Below are 13,064 nucleotides of genomic sequence, written 5' to 3' on the forward strand. Positions count from 1 at the left end.
AACTGTGATAGTTAATGTTGCTGGGGCTTTCTTGTCAAAAGCTCTCTGGGGGATCATTTAAATAGAGCTCTCCACTAATTCTCCTGGAACTAGGAGAAAACCTAAGAAACGTCAATGTGAAAGCCCTCAAGATTTAATGACCTAGCCCTGCCTTATCAATAGCCTCCTAGGTTCCCTGATCTTCAGCTGTCCCTGTTACATGTTATATGTTCACAAAGCCTACCAGTGGAATCATGCATTTGGATTAAGGCACTGTCTCCAGGAGGCTCCTGTAAATTTTAGCATCAATTGCAAGGAAATATTATGAGAGGTTTGAGGACAGGCAAATTACAATGAGGATGGGAAAGAGAAGGCCTGAGCAGTGATTTGTGATATTAGTTTGCAGACCACTGGGTGGCTGGCTGTATTCTAACCACCTAGGGAGCTTATTAAAACTATATTTCTAGCATCTACCCCTTGAGATTCCAGTTGGTCTTGGGTGGAGTTTGTGTACGTACATTAAACGAACTAACAACATCACCAGGTGATTCTGATGCTCTCCAGGGTTTAAAGCCAGGGGACCATAGTTTAATGCCATGGGGTTTGCTGGGAAGATGCTTATGAGATCTGACTGGGTGTGCGGGGCTAGGCAGGTCTTAGGCAGCACAGAGAAATGCTGAAAGTGTTCTGGGAAGGGGAGGTTTCTCTGTACAGTGTGGGAGTCGGCATCATTGAGGGTGGCTCTGCCTCCCTGTATTATATGACCTCTGCTTCCTGAGGTTAGCCGAGTTTTTGTAATGGCATCAGCAACGCCTTGTATCTCTGAGTGCTTAGTTCTCAGCTGACATGCAACAGTTTCTTGAATGGAAAAATGAATGAATGAAGTTGTTCTAGTCAGAGGGCCTCAGAATATATTGTCTCTTCCTTTTCACAGTCTCCCAGAGTAGCCAATGCCAGCTGATGGTACAGCTGCATGCCAGGAGACTAGAGACTTAAGAAGGGTAGGCAGAGATTGGCAGACTTTTTCTGTAAGGAGACAGGTAGTACATATTTTAGGTTCTTTGGTTCACATAGGTCTCTGTTACATGTCGCTTTCACAACCCTTTTAAAATGTGAAAAAACATTCTTAGCTGGCAGGTGGTACAAAAATAGGCTGCTGGCTGGATTTGGCCCAGGGACTATAATTTCCTGATACCTGGCTTGGGAGAATTTACATGTCAAGAACAGTTTCACTACACTACAACTATACATCAGAAATCCAGATTCTTCTAAGTCTACACAAGCAGGTGCTAGGCAGGTGCAAGGTAATGAAACTAAGACCACTTTATTACACCAAGGATTGGTCTGAAACATTCTGGGGTCTTTATGGAGTGAGAGGTCTTAAAAGGAAACTGCTTTTCAGCTACCAAAAACCTTAGGGGGCTGGGAGCACTGTGACAGAGCTGCATCCAACAGTGATAGAGAACCGCATGCCTCAGTGGCCAGGTGTGATCCTCTGAAGACCAGCATCCTAGTATGACACTGAAGAAACTGAACTCACAATGTGTTTGCACTTCTCTTCTGAGAGCAGACTCTAGCAATTTCAGAACCTCTGAAGTCTGGCTCAGGCACCAGAGCATCTGTTAGCAAGAGAATCTCCTGCCAGACACTCCAGCTTTACTAGGAATTTTGGGGCCACACGGTTACAGCCTATCTGGAATTCTATCCCAGGAGAAATGATCCAGGACAGCCCACACAGGTTTGGGCATTCAGACTTGTTTGGATTATCATATTCATGGTCCTTCTGTATAAATTAGTCACACCACATTTTAGGAGGCTTTGGGTTCAAGGATACTAGTATTTATTACTGTATTTATACCTTGTCTACTTCTAGATAGGGTTATCAGGGATAGTGCTTTCTTTCCCTTAAGACCATGTGAAACTAGAGCTAACCTACTCTTAGAAGACACAGCAGTCTGCTCAGGATGGCACCAATTTTATCTCTTGGCAGAATAGGAGTGAAGTCTCCTGACAGCATCATGGAAATATGGAGACATTAACAACCATTCAACTTAGACAAACGACTGATGTTTTATTTTGTTGTAGTTCTTATTTTAAGGAAGAGACCTTCTCTCTCCAAAAAAAACCTCTTCTTCAGAATATCCAGGAGGGATGGGTTCATTACTTTTAAACTATGTCTTCAGTGTCACACTTCTAGTGGTTTGTACTGTTATGAGGTCACGGATGTTCTCTGCTCTACCAGGAAGATAGGAATGGGCATAGTACGACATCATTATGTTGTTATTCCTTTCTTGGGTCAAGGATGTGATGATCTTTCAACCTGCTCTGGGACCAGATGTGATCATTCCTAAACTATCCCTTACATATTGCCAAAACCTCATTTGACACCCAGACTTACCACAGTCCTATAAATCTACTTGTGGTAAATACTTTCATCACTCCCTTTGAGGAGAGCTTTCTTTCAAAAGTCAGGTGTCTGTGTGTCTGCTTTTTGTGTGAGATGTGTCCAACAGAGCAGAAAAAAAGCTTTCTACCTTTGTGATTCTGTGTAGCTTGGTATAAGTATCTCTCATTTTTTTTTCAGTGGAAGTGGCTGATGCATCTCCTAAAAATCTTTCCGTGTAGTTATACACCTAGGGCTTGTTAAGGTTTTTTTTCTTAATATTTTATTTATTTATTCATGAAAGACACACACAGAGAAAGAGAGGCAGAGACATAGGCAGAGGAAGAAGCAGGCTCCATGCAGGGAGCCCAACGTGGGATTCGATCCCAGGTCTCCAGGCTCATACCCTGGGCTGTGGGCGGCGCTAAACCACTGAGCCACCTGGGCTGCCCTTATTAAGGTTTTTTAAACATTCCAATATGTTCTTAGTTTCCTCAAATCTCAATGAGCACCTAAAGTAATACATAGTATTCTAGGCTGGGCTGGTACCTTCTTTTGTTTTATGTTTTGTCAGTTACCCCAAAAAGTGAGGCTGATGAAGGATTAATAATGTACATGATACCCCACCCAATATTACAACATTCCATGAGACAAATGAAGATGGAAACAAAGCAGGCAGAAGCAGACAGGGCACACAAAAGCAGGAACTTACACCCAACTATCTTCATCTCTGCACCAGAAAGAAAGGGGCGAGAATGAAGGGACAGCACAAAGAGAGACAAGAACAATTAAGACAGACAGGAAAAGAGAAAAAAAAAATCATCACTTGCAGGTCGGTGATGAAGCATGCGCTTTTTATCAAGGGTCAAAGCAAAGGATAGAGTGTATTTCCGAGCACGAGGGCAAGAGTCAGAGGGTCCCCTAGAAGGAAGCCATGCCTGCAGAGCTGCCTTCTAAGGGCAAGTTCGGAGCAATGCAGAGAGGAGCACTACCTGTGCCAGGTCTGACTCAGGGAGGGACAAAGCCTCCCTAAGGCAGAGTCTCCCAAGGACATGGTTCTCAAAAGGGGTCCCAAACTAGCAGCACTACCATCACCTCAGAGCTTGTAAGGAATGCAAATTGTTGGGTCCCACTCCAATCTTACTGTATCAGAAACTCCTGGGGGGTGGCCAGCAGGTTGTTTCTCCAAGCCCTGCAGGTGACTCAGATATGTACTAAGGATGGAGAACTACTTCTTTGGGGGAACACCTAGTCCTCAGCCAGAGCACATTACATCAAAGGGCAGGTTTCTTCTGACAAGATGGAAGACCATTTAACTCATATGAAACATGGCCCGTATTGCCCACAGTAAGTGAAAACCTTTAAAAATTCAAGACTTAGAAAGTAAGTTAAAATGTAATTCCCACAGGCCCCTGACAGAACTCTGTATTCCTACTGTCTCCAGAAAACAGACTTAACAGGAAAGCTAAACATTACAGAGGGATATATAGAAGGTGGTAGCCAGGCTCTGCTGGCCAGGCATGGTCTGCAAGGAAGAGGGGATAACCTCTTCCTGAGCAAAAACTTTTAAATCATTCCTTTCAGTTTACAGTCTCCTGGCCGGCAGTTTTCTTTAAAGTTTTATTTTGGCTACTTCACTGAGAACAATGTTAACTCCAACTGGTTCACCTAGAACATTTGTCCTGCTTTAGTCATTCCTGCCCATCTTCTTGAAAATAAATCTAGGAAGGGAGTTATTAAATGAGTTTGGAGAGAAGGAAGAAGTACCCACATGAATATGGTAACCAACCTATAAAAGGCTGTGAGGGCTTGGTTTCAAAATTAGGCTTAAATTCTCATATCTATTTGTTCTATAATCTAGTATATCATCTGGTTGGTATGTCTTCTCTGAGACCTCCTAGAGCACTAGCAACAGCAATTCTGCCTCTTGTTCACCACCATGAGTCATGAGCAGAGTTGGACCTCAGCTGTGGCACAGAGTAGCACATCTGTGGTTCACAGTGGTCACGTGGTGTGTTACACACCCATGGAAAGCAAAGGGAGACCATCAAAGAGACCTTTTTCAAAATGATATGTTGGATACTGGGGTGGCTAGAGCCTGGTTGAACTCTGTAACTCAGAGATCTAAGCTCTGTCAGTATGCTTTGACAAAGTCCCATCTAGGCCATCCTGGCAAAAAAAAAAAAAAAAAAAAAAAGACCTCCCCAAATAAGTGCCTGGAAATTTCTATCAAATTTTGGATGGTTTTAAAACAAGAATCACAGTTTATGAGTCATTCTAATTTTTCCATTTACTCTAATTTCTCAGACTTAAGTGTTGAAATGCTCAGTTACTGACATAATTCATTGCCTTATTCATTTCCCATATATATGTCCATGTATCAAGAAATTGCAACTTCTTGTAACTTGGTCTTACCAGCACTATATGGGCTGGGGGGACTGCTGTAGCCAGTACAACATTCCCACAGGGGAAGGGTGGATCAGCTGCAGGAAGTCTCACCAAGGGACTTCAGAGCATATGGTTTCCTAAGAGAGTGGACTGTGATGTAAAACATTCCTGTACACTTCCTGCTGTTCCAGCAGAACCTGCAGGCCAGCCCTATTACTATGTCTGAGAATGGCAAACTCACTCTGATGATATCTTGGAGTGCATTAAGAGGTCAGTCAGTTGTTAGCTCACAACTCTGGGAGTGGCCATCTGCAAAAAAGCTCTTTCCTCACGGGGTGGAAGGGTAGAGGAAGAGACAGATTATGCACAAAGGACTGCTTTCTGCCTGTGAGGCAATCCTTAACTTTCAGCTCTAGCACTTAGTACTCAAAAGGCAGGCAACCCAGGAAGCAGCATACTCACAGGCCTGGCCTGGACCTTTCAGGGTCGCCCAGTGTCTCAGTCCTGGGAGGGGAAATCATATGATGGTCCCTTAGGTGACAAGGGAAGAGAACGTAACTACCTTAGCTTTAGCTTGCCTCACCAGTGCCTACCTAATACAGCTGATTCCCGGACAGGCCTAGCATACCCAGAGGTCCTTTATACACCTATTTATCATTGATGCAGAGAGATGTGTTTTGCTCCACAAAAAGATTTCTTTCCACAGATGAGAGTTAGACAACATAACTCTTGAAATTAAACTTTGTTAAAAAAATTTTTTGACTGAATTTTGTTCCTTTTTAGTCTCTATTCACTTGGTTTTAATTCTCTGTGAAGACTAAAAGGAAATAAATGTATAATCTTAGGCAAAAAAGCTCTTAAAAGATAGGAAGAACTTTAAGTATATCTCTTAGAATATATTTTACCACCTCATGAGCCTGGATAGCTAAGTTTAAAAAAAAAATCACCAGATCAATTTTGGTAACCATCTATTTTTTCTTCCATGACATTTTGCTAAGAAGCCAGGACTATGCCTGGGCTCTTGTCCTGATAACCAGGGGTGAGAAATGGTGTCAGGACAGGATGGAAGAAGTGCCCTATGAAGGATATTGATGGGAGCCTTTCATAAGTATGAAGTCTCCCTAGCATTTAAAGATAAACATGGAATTGATTGAGTGGCCTAGGTTTCCCATTCAAAAGATTTTTCTGTGTGCACGAGCAGGAGATGAGGGCTGTTCATAGCAGCTTCCTCTGCATTCATAGTATCTATGGGGAGGGGATGCAGGCAATAGAAAACAAGTCCAGGCACACTGTGGGAAGTTGGAAGGCAGTTGGAATCCATTACAGGGCCCTTCCCTGTGCTCAGGTCCTACTCCTCTTTGGGTATGTGCTGACAAATATTTCCAACAAGGGGATTTAGAATACCACGAAGAGCTCCAAATAGGTGATATATAGTAGAGTGGTGACAATCAGTTCAGTCTGGCCTGCCCTGGCTCTTTCAAACAGAAGCAAACAAGCTTTTATCAGATCATTAAAATTCAATGGAAAAGGTAGGTCCATAACTCCTGTAATCCTTCAGAAAAGCAGTTATTAGCCTGTTCTGATTTCCTTCTCTTTGCTACTTATCAGACTACCTGCCCTCCATCTGAGCCACGCCTCTATCTTTCCCTCACTCTCTAGAGCCCCCTTGGCTCTGATGGTTTCAATCCCCTTCTCTAGCTTTGCCTGCATCGACCTGACTAGGAAACATGAACCTGGGACTGACTTTCAAGAACCACACTTGACAGTTGATGCATTCCCACTTTCTGCTCTGGCTCTCCACTGGGCATTAAATGAGAAGAGTGAGCCAATTCCTGAGAAACTGGCTAGGTAGTACTATTCCTAATGCCTAACATACCATTTGCCTGATTTCTTTTCTGATACATTAAAATGTATCTGCTTTTTCTACATGAATTGGATTCATCAATACTACAGGCACATATTTTGGAGTATTCTTCCCATTAAGGAGGAAGGTCTTGTGAGCCAATTCTTTTCTAAGAAATGTAATGGAAGAGAAGAGCGTATAAGACATCCCCATGAAGAGTTCTATGTTGGTTCCTAGCATCCAGTCTCTACAGGAGACAACAAAGCCCATCTGCTGGATTGTCATGTTGCATAGGTGAATATGATGTGGGGGCTTTTGGAAAAGAACAGATGCCAACAGAGAAACCCTTGACTACAGATTGTAGTCAGCAACTTGACTTGGAATTCTGCAGCTTTTAATGGCTGCAGGGCTTCTCCACAGTTCACCATCTGCTCATGAGAACACCAGACCTCATCCTTCTAACCCCTCTTCCAACCTAGCCCCAAGAAGTACGGCCTACCTGGCATGATGACATCAGGAAATCCCAATTTTCTTGTTATTGCCAATCCCCTATTAAATATCATGGGGTTTTCTCGCCTAATCTGTTCCATGTCTCCACGAAGAAGCTGTAGAGAAATAATAAGACCTGCAAAAACAAAAGCATTTTCTTATTCAGAATACATTTCTACCCTGTATTCTGGTACTAGAAAACACAGCGAAGAGTCACATTTTTTTTTTCTGGAGGAAAATATGCAAAGTTCAGCACTTGAGAAAAATGTTGATGCAGAAAGTATATGTTATTCTAAAGAAACATTCTAGAAAGCTAAAGGATGTTTTTTATTGTTTCAATTTTTATTTGAATTCTAGTTAACATACAGAATATAATACTGGTTTCAGGGGTAGAATTTAGTGATTCATCACTTACATGTAACATCCACTGCTCAACACAACATACATGTCCTCCTTAATATCCAACACCCATATAGCCCACTCCCGCCCACCTCCCCTCCAGCAACCCTCAGTTTGTTCCCTATAGTTAAGAGTCTCTATGGGGTGCCTGCATGGCTTAGTTGGTTAAGCATCCAACTCTTGATCTCAGCTCAGGTCTTGATCTCAGGGTTTAAGCCCCTGTTGAGCTCCGTGCTATGCATGGAACCTACTTAAAGAAAAAATAGAGTCTCTTGTGGTTTACTTCCCTCTTTTCCCCCCATGTTCATATATTTTGTTTCTTAAATTCTATATATGAATGAAATCATGTCTTTCTCTGACTTATTTTGCTTAGTATAATACGCTCTAGCTCCAACCACATCGTTGCAAATAACAAGATTTCCAGTGTGTGTGTGTGTGTGTGTGTGTGTGTCTGTACAACATCTTATCCATTCATCAGTTGATGGAGATATAGGCTCTTTCCATAATTTGACTATTGTTGATATAGTATTGCTACTATAAAACTATAAACATTATACATCAGGGTGCATGTATCCCTTCAAATCAGTATTTTTGTATTCTTTGGGTAAATATCTAGTAGTGCAAATTGCTGGGTCATGGGATAGGTAGTTCAATTTTTAGCTTTTTGAGGAACCTCCATATTGTTTTCCAGAGTGGCTATAGTGGTTTGCATTCCCACCAAGAGTGCAAGAGGGTTCCCCTTTCTCCACATCCTTGCCAACATCTGTTGTTTCCTGTGCTGTTAATTTTAGCCATCCTGACAGGTGTGAGGTGGTATCTCATTGTAGTTTTGATTTGTATTTCCCTGATGATGAGTGTTGTTGAGTATCTTTTCACATATCTGTTGGCCATCTGGATGTCTTCTTTGGAAAAATGTCTATTCATGTATTCTGCTCATTTCTTTTTTCTTTTTAAAGATTTTATTTATTTATTTACTCATGAGAGAGAGAGAGAGAGAGAGAGAGAGAGAGAGAGAGAGAGAGGCAGGCAGAGGGAGAAGCAGGCTCCATGCAGGGAGCCTGATGTGGGACTTGATCCAGGGTCTCCAGGATCACACCCTGGACTGAAGGTGGCGCTAAACCACTGAGCCACCCAGGCTGCCCATATTCTGCTCATTTCTTAACTGGATTACTTATTTTTGGGGTGTTGATTATGATGAATTCCATATAGATTCTGGATACTAACCCTTTATCAGATATGTTGTTTGCAGATATCTTCTCCCATTCTGTAGGTTGCCTTTTATTTTGTTGACTGTTTCCTTCACTGTGCAGAAGCTTTTCATGTTGATCAAGTCCTTATAGTTTACTTTTGTTTTTGTTTCCCTTGCCTCCAGAGACATGTCTAGTAAGAAGTTGCTGAGGCCGAGGTAAAAGATATTGCTGTCTGTATTCTCCTCTAGGATTTTGGTGGTTTCCTGTCTTATATTTAGGCCTTTCATCCATTTTGAATTGTTTTTGTGTGCCTCCCTGCACTCTGCAGGTGCCTTTTTCACTAGAGCAAGTATGACTGAGAACCAGAGCAGCAGTGGGTCCCTCTCCCATAAGACCAGCACAAATCCCCTGCACACACCAGGTCTATGGATCATAGAGTACTGCAAAGCTTCCACTTTAGTAGAAATAGGACCATTTCATCTTACGTTAAAGATTGTCCCATAAGAAAGTAATTGCACAAACTGACATTTGTGTGGAATATTGGAGAGTCAGCAACCTGGTCCCTGTACTCTCCCCAACCCCATCCCTGTGGAAGAGCTGGATGAGGATTAATAATATAAATTAACCCCACCCCAAGACATGTAAATAAAGCTGTATAACAGTCATTTAAAATACACAGAAAATATAATGTGTCAACTGTTTTATTTGTCTTCACTTGTTTTTAATGACCTTCGCGCTATTAGAATTACTAAAAATTAGGTCTGTGGCTACGTGTCTAAGAGGCCAACCTAAGGGAGTTAGTGCTGAATGATATACTTTTAGTCTCAGCATTTAAAACTAATATAGCAATTCCTTCTGCATTTTTGTATGATTTGACTGGAACAGAAAGCACTACTGATTTCTGAAACAGAATTGCCAAGGCAATGACCTGTCCTTGATGTTTAACAAAGATGAGTGACAGTTTATAGCAAAGTAAAATTTCAATGATGATATATCTTTAATTAGGAGACTAATAAAGACCTGAACTATTACTTGAGTAATCTATAAAATTTTCTGAGATGAAGACTCCAGAGTCTTCCTGCACTGGAAACCCCATGCTCAGAAACTTGGCAACACAGTGGAAAGCCAGTGACCTGGAGTTTGGAAACCTGGGTTCCCTGAGTCAGCCACGAAGTCATTTCATGGAACTTCAGTTCCCTCTTTTATTTAATGAGGGAGTTGAAACAAGTAATTTCAAAGATCTCAACCAGCTTCTAAGTCAAGCCTTGCCTAGAAGATGTCAGATATATACTTCAAAGAGGAGCAGCCTATTTCTCTTCCTGGCTATTCTATAAGTGTATGGAGACCTTCTCTAACTGGGCTATCCTCACTGAGGCTCTCTGATGTCTGGGAAGCCTTTGTAACACTGTGAAAAATGGCCAGTGTTTGTAAGTTCTGGACAAAAACCACAGACACTGAAGATCGTACCATCCCTGCTCACTCTGGGGAGTGAGACACAATTCAACATCTTGACCTGGGGAGGTGATGGTGGAAACTAATTTTTCAGTTGTTTAAAAAAACGTAATATTACTACCATCTTTCTTTTAAAATATTCTCCATATTTTAATCATACAAGAACTTGTAGCCAAGGGCAGATCTTTACAAATCAAGTAAGTAAATAAAGCAAAGAACACCATAAATATAAGTGAATGGTAGTCTTCCAAAGTACCAGTAACTTTTTTATATTTTAAAAACAAGATTTTATTTGCTTCTTGCTTTAGCTTTGTTTTAGAAATATGGGCTCCCCTCTCCTGTAAGCACACTGCATGGAGCTCCTTGGCATGCAGACATATACATAGGAAAAAAACAGTCCCTTAAAAATAGTGAGAGAGACCCTGAGGCTTTCCGTGCTAGAGTTTTAGAGAAACCAAGTACTCCCAGCAAAGGTCTCAAACTTCGCAGCCTCTGGTGTGGAGCTGCTCTGAGGACCCTCATAGTTAAATATCTGCTGACCCTGATAAAGAAAAAATTAAGTTCTTTTTTTTTTTTTAACTTCAAATTAGTTAACATACAGCACTGATTTCAGGAGCAGAATCCAGTGATTCATCACCCACATATCACACCCAGTGCTCATCCTAACAAGTGCCTTCCTTAATGCCCATCACCCAGTTAGCCTACCACCCCACCCACGACCCCTCCACAGCAAAACCTCAGTTTGTTCTCTATATTTAAGGGTCTCTTATGGTTTGCCTCCCTCTCTGTTTTTATTTTATTTTATTTTCCTTCCCGCCCTCAATTTCATCTATTTTGTTTCTTAAATTCCATATATGAGTGAAATCATATGGTACTTGTCTTTCTCTGATTTATTTTGCTTAGAATAATACACTCTAGATCCATCCATGTGGTTGCAAATGGCAAGATTTCATTTTTTTGATCACCGTGTAATATTCCATTGTATATATGGACCACATTTTCTTCATCCATTCATCAATGGACAATTTGGGCTCTTTGCATAATTTGGCTATTGTTGATAATGCTGCTATAAACAAGGGTGCATGTGTCCCTTTGAAGCACCATTTTTACCCTTTAGGTTAATACTTGGTAGTGAAAACTTAGTTCTTAATAACTTTGGAGAGTGCCATGCCTTGCAGTGGCTTTGCACTTTCTGTGCAAACAAAAAGGCCCACTTCCTGTTTACAACAAGGCTATGGAAGTTAAAAAACAAAGAAAATTATGTAAAAGATTATGAGATAACTGAGAGATTAAAACTATTAGAAGAAACATGGTTCTGCATACATTTGATAGCTATCTTCAAGTGTGCATAAAAGCTCAAGGCTTTTAAATAATGCTTCTAATTTAATCAAGCAATTAATGTTTAATTTAGGTAGTATAATCTTTCTAATGTGTGGAATTGCACCAAGATTTAGATAGGAATCAAGCAGTTTTAAAAGAAATGGAGGGAAAAGGAAAATAAGTTGAGCTAAGATAAAAGCTGTTATAAAATAAAGATTGTTTATTCCTGTTCTGAATGATATTGGCACACTAATCACTGATTCTCATTAGTGTCAGGCTTTCTTGGTGATGCTAACACTGAACAGGAATAGAAAAGGTGATTATTAATATCTGTCTTTTATTTTTGGCTGGGGTGTCTATTATTTGCTCAGGAAAACACAGACTTCACAATGTGACAAACCCTGCAACACTTTTGTTCCCTCTGGATTTAAATTGGAACTCAAGTTACCTATCAAAGCACATGGAATCGATTATAGAAAGAACAGAAAAATGTATTTTGGTTGGAAGTAATTAGGAGAGGTCTCAAATTATCACAAAAGAAATAGTGGAAAGTGATTGCGGAGGAGAATAAATGTCTGTAGGGAATTGAACTTTACATATGGCAACTGATCAAGCACAAATTCACTGAGGTCTGTATGATTAGCAACAGCAAATGCAAAGCAAAGTTTTCTAGCCAGAGAAGTATGTTACCATGGCTGGCGCTGGGGGCAGAATACTTGGCGCTGGACTTGCGGATGATATTCTCATGGATCTGGGACCACTCACTCTCATTGTTGCACCTGCAACAGAAGGACAGGCATTATGGCTCTTACGGCTTTTTCAACATCTGGTCTGATGTTCCAACTGAAATGCTAACTTTGAAGGGAAATTTCAAACTCACTCTCCTATGTTTTACTAAAGGCCTGTTTTCCATTTAGGCCCATAGAAGATTCACACTTGGGGGAAGTGCTGAAATTCTAAAATGAATCTCAACAAATATTTTAAGTGGCAAAATATCCTATTCTCTGTAGCAGCAGTCTCCCACATGACAAGTTTTTCTCTTCCAGTCCCTTATACACACACACACACACACACACACACACACACACGGTTCCAGAGGCAAGTTCCTGAGAGGGAAAATACTAGTTCCTTTAAAAAAAAATACTACTGTTCAGACACTGCCGTGACTTGAGCATTGGTTTTGTACGATCATTCAGTAGTCATTATACTGGCCCCAGAGGAAAATCCTGCTAATAAGCTCCGGGCAGTGTAGATATTTGCTTGGGGCTGTTTTAGCCAAACCAAGAGAGGAAGAAAAGTTTAGGAGAGCAGTGAGTTTGATCCACTGTGAAATCCTCTGTAGTCAAGGAGAAGGAGGGCTCTGTTTGGAAAGATAGAAAGAGATGGAGTACTTCCAAATTCGTTCTATGAGGCCAGCATCACCTTAATTCCAAAACCAGAAAAGACCCCACCAAAAAGGAGAATTACAGACCAATATCCCTGATGAACATGGATGCAAAAATTCCCAACAAGATACTAGCCGATAGGATCCAACAACACATTAAGAACATTATTCACCATGACCAAGTAGAATTTATCCCCGGGACACAAGGCTGGTTCAACACTCGTAAAACAATCAATG

The 13,064-nt window shown here is 41.1% G+C and overlaps 1 protein-coding gene across 2 annotated transcripts in view; it reads right to left on the reverse strand.

Moving 5' to 3' along the window:
- The window catches only part of DOCK3 (dedicator of cytokinesis 3), a 505,777-nt gene that overhangs the window by 95,015 nt on the left and 397,698 nt on the right, over positions 1-13,064 (reverse strand). For both annotated transcript variants that reach the window (XM_055343227.1, XM_055343226.1), the window contains exons 13-14: positions 12,134-12,222; positions 7,093-7,218 (exon numbers count right to left, since the gene is read on the reverse strand). In XM_055343227.1, coding sequence (XP_055199202.1) covers positions 7,093-7,218; positions 12,134-12,222 — 215 coding nt within the window. The remainder of the gene's footprint in view (positions 1-7,092; positions 7,219-12,133; positions 12,223-13,064) is intronic.

Source organism: Nyctereutes procyonoides, unplaced genomic scaffold (genome assembly GCF_905146905.1).
Source record: "Nyctereutes procyonoides isolate TBG_1078 unplaced genomic scaffold, NYPRO_anot_genome, whole genome shotgun sequence".
NCBI classification, from domain to species: domain Eukaryota; kingdom Metazoa; phylum Chordata; class Mammalia; order Carnivora; family Canidae; genus Nyctereutes; species Nyctereutes procyonoides.